This window comes from Brachycentrus maculatus, unplaced genomic scaffold (genome assembly GCF_059751285.1).
Source record: "Brachycentrus maculatus isolate JH-2025_06_01 unplaced genomic scaffold, ASM5975128v1 h1tg000092l, whole genome shotgun sequence".
NCBI lineage: Eukaryota > Metazoa > Arthropoda > Insecta > Trichoptera > Brachycentridae > Brachycentrus > Brachycentrus maculatus.
This window is the reverse complement of record NW_028280846.1, coordinates 552,779-562,756: the sequence shown is the minus strand read 5'-3', so window position 1 is coordinate 562,756 and position 9,978 is coordinate 552,779. Positions and strand designations below refer to the sequence as shown.

The 9,978-nt window shown below is 32.6% G+C and overlaps 1 protein-coding gene across 1 annotated transcript; it reads left to right on the top strand.

Moving 5' to 3' along the window:
* The first annotated feature begins 921 nt into the window (after positions 1-921).
* On the top strand, positions 922-8,297 carry LOC148310500 (uncharacterized). Its single transcript, XM_088258263.1, has 6 exons — positions 922-1,261; positions 2,374-2,525; positions 4,292-4,367; positions 4,836-5,045; positions 6,111-8,040; positions 8,191-8,297. Exons 1-5 carry the CDS (start codon positions 965-967, stop codon positions 6,213-6,215), a joined length of 840 nt encoding a protein of 279 aa, XP_088114389.1. The 5' UTR covers positions 922-964; the 3' UTR covers positions 6,216-8,040; positions 8,191-8,297.
* Positions 8,298-9,978: the final 1,681 nt, after the last annotated feature.

Here is a 9,978-nt window from a genome sequence, read left to right as displayed (position 1 = left end):
TTGCATTTTAGATAGATAAGTTGCTATTGCTATGATAATTTTCTCATGACAAATATATTTAACGAACTAACTAACCATCACGCTGCTTTCCCGCAGGGGTAGGCAGAGAGAATCGAACGTCACACCACTCTGTCTTTGCAAACGTTCTTCGCTACTTCCACATTCATGCATCTCCTCATACATACCCGACAATTATTACGACTCCTGACCCGGCTGCTTTCAAATATTTGACATGCTTGATTGTGCCAAGTTTTCCTCAGTCTTCCTCTGCTTCTTTTTCCAACTACACTCGCCTCATAAATTTGTTTAACCGTCCTTTCTTCACCCATACGTTCCACATGTCCAAACCATCTCAACACACCTTTCTTAATTTTATTGATAATGCTTGTCTCAGCCTTGAATTATTTCCTTATTTCATCATTCAAACATCTATCGAATATCGTTTTGCCACACATTCGTCTGAGGGATCACATTTCGACTGCATTCAGTCTGCTTTTATCCTTCTTTTGCCAACTCCATGCTTCGGTTTCATACATGAGGGTTGAAACCAGGACTCCGTTAATTATATTTGTCCGCCCGGACAAGTATATCGAAAAGTAAAAAAATTAAGTTTTCAAATATTGTATGGATAAATTGAGGTGTGAGTAAGTAAAAATATCGACGCGTTCATCCAGAAAATAATTATGAGGTATATAATAAATATAAAGCATGACTTTATTTTTTTATAAGTGGGCGAAGAAGAGAAAATGTGAAATTCTTTCTTTCGATTCATGTCGTTGATTATTATTTGGTTGATTACAACTTCGGAGCTAGGTAGGGTCGAGTAGGATATTTTGGCAAATGTATTTATTTATGGTATTTCGCCCATCATGTTATATATGGCAATACTAAAATGTATATATATTTATATTGTTATTTGTCACTATTGTCATTCACGTTGTAGGTTTCGGTATTTTGTCGAAATATGGCGCATTTTACTACATTTAGATTGCAAATATTATTGCAGTGTTGGTTTCTATATATTTGTTATGTTTCTGGCAGTTCTGAAACTTGCGTGAAAAAAGGTCCATGTCGGTGTGAATACGAAAATGGTACAGCTGTCGATCTAACAAATTCTAACGACAATAGTTTTTATACAACATCCACTTCTATTCCTAAAAATGACGGCAGTTGGGATATGCTATTTTACTTTTTCCACCCCTGTAGTGCTGCTAAATTATCAACTAACGACTCTAGTACAAACAAGTGCACATCTTCATCGGTAAGACTACATTATTTATGACGTAAAACTACCTACACACATAAGAAAATAATCCTTTGTCGCTTAAGATGACTAATACTTTTAATAAAATTTATTGATTTCTTTAAAAAAAAATAATATTCCCATAGTTACACTTTACTCTACATATTTACATTTGTTTAACATCAGCCATGAACTTGAGTTTCAATGTTATGAGCAATGGTTATATGCTTAAAGTTCTGAGGCAGTTAGAAAAAATGCATTCAGATGTAATTATTTGGTTGGTTGGAAGATATTGCTTTTTAACAATAAGCCTGCCATTGTACTTATTTATTTTCTGTACATGAAGTTTAAATAAATAAATTATCATTGTCGCCTACTTTGTAAATTTCTCTCTAAAAAGTTGCCTAACATGCAGTATTGCTTAACGTTACAGAATACCAATTTGATGTTAACTAATAGAGTAAACCCTCCTATAACTTTGAGATAGGAACTGTGTTATCGGAGGGAACATTATAAGGGGTTAATGTTTTTGTCCGCCTCCGTAGTGTAATGGTCAGCACGCTCGGCTACCGTTCTGGAGGTCCTGGGTTCGATTCCCAGGGGGGTCAAATAAATATATGTGATTTTTTCACTGTTATATTTATTCTTTGTTACCCTGGTCTGGTACCTGAAGCGGAGGGCTGATCACCTTGCCTTCATTTGTAAAATGATCAAGATAACACTGCGTTTGTACGAAGCAGTGCCCTATGCACCATTGGGGTGCGGATAAGGGTTTTATTATATTATTATTATTAATGTTTTAAATTGTATTTCTACATTTCAACCAGCGGAAATGACTAAAATTACTCATTTAAAATTAAAATACAATTTAAAAACATTTACTCCATATAAAGTTCCCTACGATAACGCGTACCTATCTCAGCTTTATAGGGGGGGGTTTACTGTAGTAATAATTTTAATAAAAATTTATTCAACTTCTACAAAAACTGTTGATTTTTATGAACGTAAAAGTTTCAAGTTTTCTATTTTCTCAGTTTCATTTGATTGTATTAATATTTTAATGTTTCAAATAAATATTTTAGTATTTAATATAAATAGAAGTACTAACTAATGGAGTTTTTTGTCTTCAGATCTGCAAACGAAGAATTCAAATGAAAATTAATGCGAATAATACATACACTGCGGAAGATGGTGGTTACGAAGACATGGGTGCAATTGAGTCTGTAAAATTTCTGTCTGGTGAATCGGGAAATTCAATTGTCTATGATAAACTAGGAAACTTGTAAGTGGACTGCATATCGTAGTCATACAGGAGAAAGCGACCAAGTGCATTTTTTACAAAAACATGATCATTGACTATTTGATATCTTACTAGCTTAATATTGCCCTGAAAAAATCCCAAAGGATTTTAAACTTGGAAGTATAATATATTGACTTGTTGAAAATGACTAACTGCATTGATGTTTATTTTCTTGCCAAGCAAAAGTGATTTGAATGGCCCTCCTGAACATATTACGTTTTGTCAGTTGGTCACTTTCTCCTGTACGACTACGATATATAAACACTAGAATCACAGCCACACTTATATTTACTATTCCTCTCGCGTTTGTTTACGTTAAAAGTATGTGAGTTTATCACAATTTTGTTTCGCGATCGAAGTCACATCCTTGGAGGACCACTACTGGACTCCGAGAAGGTGCAGCTCCTATCTCTTATCTCATGAAGCTCCTATCACTTGATGAGATACATGACTCACAACGGTCTTGAGAGTGAGCTTTGTCACAATAGACATTATATCGACGGCCCCTACGTAAAGTACTCTATCTGCAAATCTGTTACTTTACAGGAGAGAGCTTAGAAGATTTTTTCAACATATTTTTTTTATTATTAATTAACGGTTTTATCTGAAATTCTAAACTAGTATTATACATTAAAAAACACGAAAAAATAATGTATTAAATCATTTTTAAAGTTTATGTTTTGTCGTTAATTAAGTAGTTAGCGTTTTAGAAGTTCAGTTCATTTCGAAAATTCGATGTAGATAGTGTCTTATACGCCTGAAAACTAGGCATTATTTATTTTTTATATTTTTTTGTTTGTTTATATTTGTAGATAACGGTCAGTTGATAATATACACCAAATATCTCAAAATTGATAAAAATGTAGTTAGAGCACTTTACGTAGGGCACGTCGATATGGTCACAGTGACATAAGAGATGCAAAATCCCTTGACCTCTTATATAAAAAAATGTTAGTTTGACGTGAAGCATAGACTGATTGAGCCACTTCAGATATCAATTCAATTGACCCCCCTACTCTTGGTTATTTTCCAGGAAAAAGGTAAAAAAAATAATTTTTTCCTTGAGTTATGAAAATAATGTCTGTTGTATTCATACCTGATAAAATTTTGCCATAATAGGTGCATTTAGGATGGGTTTATTTGCTTTTGTAATTTAAAAGGTTGCAAACCATTGTAAATAATGTAAGCTGTTATTTTTTTGTATATTATTTTTTTACTTACAGAAAACTTACTACAGTACTTAAGTTACATGAAAGAATAAGATTCAGAACTATTTTTTAGTGTGATAAATTAAAAAAACATGGAATGCACTCACATTAGTCAGGACAATATTAGTTTTCGCCGAGTTTCTCACCTAATTTTTTCCTATGTTTACCGTTTTTGCATATCTGGTACGCATGAAATATTTTTGGAACAGATATTTTTTATCGTACGCGTACGTGATTCGGATTAGTGCGTAATGGTGCAGAAAAAATGCACATATCACTTACGCTCCTGTGTCTAAAGGTGGGGACTGATCGGAGCATTTTGTCGTAACGTAACGTCGTAACGTTGGATGGAATGCTCACACCGACTATGGATGGAATGCTCGGCTTGCTGTACTGACTATATATACGAATGTTCGCATTGTTACGTGTTACGTTATGACAAAATGGCTCCGGTCAGTCACCACCATAAGGCATTTAAGATATTGCTACATTATTTCACAGTCTTACTTTTAATTCTTATGTCGATTTATTTATTTTCAGAAAAACTGTGATTTTATTAGAGTGCGTGAGCGTTGGAAATAGTTTGGTGATTACAGATCCCAGTCCCGATGTTACGGTGAGGATATTTTGCTTATACCCTATTCCATTTTTAAATTATTTAACTTTTATGCTTATTTACATAGGGACAAAAATCTCACTAGATGCGCCTAAAGCGGAGACCAAACAAAAAAAACTAATCATATAAAGAATGGTCCATAACGGATCTTCATGTGGGTTTTTTTTTACTTTTATGAAGCTTAATTTATGGATGCAGATCTGTAATACATATATAGATAAAGGAATTATCGTAGAAAAGTTCAGACTCAAATACAGTGATAATAATAAAAATTAAAATGTTCAGGTTAGTTTGATAAGTCTTAATCACAGGGTGACTATGGTTTTAAGTTTTCTAATTAAGTATTTCATATTTTTATTCCCAGGTAAATGAGAGATAATTGACTGTTCTCATTTTTGATACATGTTGTAATTCCAGCATGTATTATATGTATAAATGATGACAACATGTTTTGTTTATGTATTATAGTTGCTGACTTTCTATTCCCCGAAAGCGTGTGCGTTTGGTGGCGGTGCCACCCACCATTCCCTCGGCACCACTCTGCTGATAATCGTGTTTGTTCTTACCCTTGTGTACCTGATAGTCGGATGTCTAGTGAAGCGCTTCCTCATGGGAGCGCAGGGTATTGAGGTCATCCCAAACCTTAGCTTCTGGCGAGAGCTGCCAGGTCTTGTCAAGGTAAAAATTATATTTTTATATTAGCACCTTACTTCGTTCTGTGCCGGCGGGAAATTTGATCCAACCGAACCTGCGTTTAGCGGATTTATAAGTAGTAGAACTAATGCCATCTATTGAGTAAATCAAAACATGTGTTCACTCAAAAATAAATTTGTTACTTGAAAGGATGTATCAAATTTCTATGCCAGCGTGTTAACAGTCGTTAAGGTATTAAAATAATGAATATTTCTGGGAGTGGGGAATCTTGTAAGTCAAGTATGAACACGGCTGTGATACTTTACAATTTGTTTACTTACGGGGCGATGCCTAAGCTTGCTATCTATTAATGGTCCGATATTGGAATGCTTGATATCAGAGAATCCTACTCAAGACATCTGTTGTAATATCCCGGGAATGTGGGATCTTACGAGGGTTAGCATGAACTTTGAAATTCATCAAATAGTTTGTTTACAGAGTGTTGTGGTTAGCTTACTATCTAGTTGTGGTTCAAAGCCAGAAGGTTCATTCTCTCTTGTATCATGCCCTTACATTTTCATATGAAATTCTCTATGATTGTACTGCTAGGATATTTATTATAAAACTAACTAACTAACTTACCATCACGCCGCTTCCCCGCAGGGGTAGGCAGAGAGAATAGAACGCCACACCACTCTGTCTTTGCAAACATTCTTCGCCTCTTCCTCGTTCATGCGTCTCCTCATACATACCCGCCGATTGTTACGACTCCTAACCTGACCACCTAACCTAACCTAATCTGACCACTTTCAAGTATTTGGCATACCTGATCGTGCCATGTTTTTCTCGGTCTTCCTCTGCTCCTTTTCCCAATTACATTCGCCTCGTAAATTTGTTTAACCGTTCTTTCCTCACTCATTCATATATTTATTATTTTGAATTGATTTAAACTACTGAAGGGAAACACCGCACATTAGCTTGTCTATGGAAAATATGTGATTATTTTGCCTAATTTGCTAATTCATAATTCTAAATATTTTTAAAATTAACTAACAAGCTTTTAATGTATATGAAAATTTTTGCCAGCAACCTGATCCAATTTTGTTTTAGGATGGTATTGCATTCGTCGCAAATGGTTTCAAGCCGCCTCCGCAGGGGTCCTCTAGTGCAGGCCCCGGTCCCAGCCCTAACCCAAACAGCTACGACAGCATATAACGACGTTCTTCATAACTGAACTGCGTTCCTAGCTATCTGATAAAGGCTGTTTACTGTAATGCAAGGATAATAGTGTATCTTTGAATGAATGACTGATTTAAGGCTAGATTTTCATTCATACTGTGAATATTTGAGTCGGGAAATTTACAGATAACCTAATTCCATCAGAGTATATTCTGTGATTGCGTGTTCACTTAATATTTTTATGTAAATTGTTAAAAAAATATATATTACAGTACTTATGTGCAATATTTTTTTTTCTATTTGTGGACCTTATCTACACAGAGCACGTATCACATGGAGTGTTAACTTGGCCATTGATTAAATTAAGGCAAGCTGCGCTAAAGGTACTAGTCCAGGGAAAAATAAAAATTACAGTGAAAATAAGTCACTTACATTTATTTTTATCCCACTGGGAATTTGACCCATGGCCTCATGCACAGTAGCCAAATACGCTAACAAGTACTCCATTGAGAGGTCAATAAAATATTTTAGACTCTTAACATGTCGACTGTACTGCTTAAGGGGGATCATAACGTAGTATGTTTATACACGTGTATTTCTCTCACCATAAACTCTCACTGTGAATGATATAGGTATTTATAAAATTACATTCAAGAAGATGCACTACAAATTATCGTAAATAGAATTTAATTAATGTGTTACAATCTAAAACATCATTTTATTTTTAAAGCAATTTACACTATAAATATCAATAACTTTTACAGAAAAAACAAATAGACAACATTTTGAGTGTGTCCAAATACTTGTTCTTAAATTAGAAGCTTAAATAATAAAAATGAAAATGGTATTTTCTGGCGTTTCTCATGTGTGTGATTATAATCCAGGATTCGGACCTCACATAATAATATATAAGAGTTTCTGCTTAATAATAAGCTTCTTAACATCTCACCAATAGATGTCTCTAGTGATTCAAGAACAAGGTTTCTAAAGTGGTTCATATATATAGAACTTCCAAGAATTTGAGTAGTGTGGTTGTCAATAATGGGTAGAATTGGTGAATGTTACACGTGTGTAAAGTGATCACTTAAACCAGCCTATGACGGTCGTCAGCCCCGTAAATGCCCAGACTTCCATATTCTTCTTCATCTTTGATGAGATGTCAAAAATAATAGGTTTTTAACAGTGGTACGTTTATGAAATTTGGTTAATGATAGTGTAATTTTTTTGGATCTAATTTTTTGGCTATTATCATTCGTACATAGAGTTTATTTGTAGAAATTACTATGTTGGGATGGCACTTCAGACTAAAACTAGTTTAAAAATGTACAGCGGTCAGTTGTCACTTTCATAATCTACTTATACGGAGTTAGGTTGTTTCTTAACCTCCCGATTGAACTTGTGTATAATGTAAAACCTTTCATATGTATATTCAAATAATTTTGTTTGTAATAATAAAAATATAGCTAAGATTGCTTTTTTAATATGTTTATTTCATATCCCCACTTTAAGACTATGACGATTTATCAAAAAGTAACTGCACAATAAACTAGTGACTTTATTTCTCCCTATTAATATTATTTAAAGATTTTTACAAGATGATATGTAAAAATCTTTAAATAATATTAATAGGGTCTCCATGTTTTTACATTTCCGAGTTGTTATAATCTAAAAGAGTAGCTGGGAACGTACCTACCAACAGATATAAATTTCTGTTTGTTTATTTGATAAAAATAAGGTCTAAAATATACAACAAGTGTTTCGTTTGAGTGGCTATTGGTAGTTGGGTATTCACACAACTGCGAACATGGTATTTCGGGTTCAATTCTCGCAATTGTAAAATAAATTCAAAGATTCGTTTTTAGTCGGTCTGGGTATTGTGATGTATATCTTAATATACAACAAGTGTTTCGTTTGAGTGGCTATTGGTAGTTGGGTATTCACACAACTGCGAACATGGTATTTCGGGTTCAATTCTCGCAATTGTAAAATAAATTCAAAGATTCGTTTTCAGTCGGTCTGGGTATTGTGATGTATATTTCATACTTTCTTTCCATATCATTTCTCTCCCACCTTATGAACAGGCTCTAAAAACAATATTTTAATTGATACCAACATGTCTATTAGTTTGTACATTTTACAGATGAAACAAATGAAATTTTATAAATTGACCGTAACTAAAAGTAAAAATATAAATAACTATCATTGAATTATATTATGTATACCCATTTCTGTATTATTCTCTGAGTAGTTGGGAAACCGCTTTTAGCAACAGTGACGTGTCCCAATATATTGAGACAAGTGGGGATCCTTAACTAACGTTGATCAAAATGTCACATTGTCGAAAAATGTTGTTTGGAACCTTAAACCTTTGATATAAGGCATAAATATGTATATTTTTTTAACACAGTACACACCTTGGGAAATTGGTATAATTTAATACACATGGCATTATTTCATTGCACACTACTTGGTAAAGTTTGTCTTGTTTTGTTATATTTATCAGTTGTTTGCACAATATTTTTTTGTATAATATAGTTTTAATTGATATTGTGTATTTTTTTTTCACTAAACTAATCTACTATTACAGGAGTAATGTACTAATTTTGTTAATGCTATAAAAACTGCCAAATCTAAATTATACAACATTTTCTTTACATAAAATAGAAATCTAAAATGCATAACGCCGTGAATTCATTATTTGTTTTATAAAAAATAACCGGTGTTAATAAATTACTGATTCTGGTTTTATTTTTGTTGTTAAAATATGTAAAACTTTGAAACTGGCATTTTTGTAATTACAGTCGATTTTTTGTACATATCTGATTTCTGGAATATGTATGAATCTCAAAATTCACAAAAGAGAAGCGATGTTAAAACAAAAACATACAAAAAACATTGACAAGTGTTAGTAAAATATTTCTTTTTTTATATTGGTGATTTTTTGTTTGTTTATTAATACTTGCCTTTTTATCCTTGATAGAGTTCTGTAACACGTTGTATCTTTTTCTATTGCCCTTCATATTAGAGATATATACTTTCCACTGGGGTCATATTCTTCCATAATGATTATAAACTTATCATGGTAAATGGAGGCTTTTTTCACATTCTTAATTACGAAGCCTTAATAATTATTAATAACAGTTTTGTGATGTAAAAAACCTGCATTGCTTGTATAAATAAATGCTTTGCCTTAAAATTACTGATTTTATTTGAAGATGGTTTCTGATCTCTCTGTACCTAATTGATTGAGTGTAAATACATGACAACATTGACTTTCGAACCCCGTAATCTAAATTGGTATATATTTTTGAGTTAATTATCATATATATTTTTTGAAGACAGTAGTAATCTGTATTTTTTTTTTTGAGTAACAGAAACTAAAAAGTAATATATATTTACTCTACTTTCGTTTCATTGATATTAATTTTTAAAAATTACTAACTGAAATAATTCATAAATGTATACTGTAATGATTAAGAAATTTCAAAAAACAAAAATGCCCTTGAGGGCATATTGAACATATGTTATGTTAGAACATATCGTGGGTATACTGGCAAAAAACTTTAACTCTAAAATCCCTGTTTTTTTAAGCTTTTAGCCTGAATAAATTACCCGCTATTAAACTCAAAGTTGAATTTACTTTTGAAATCACATAAATATGACTTTTCAAACTACTTACTGTATTTTGCCAGTTTATAGAATGTTGAAAACTTAATAATATGCATCTTTAAGTCAAAATTGCATATTTTCAAGTTAACGTTTAACTATTTTCGAGTTGCCAGTACACCCATGATAATAT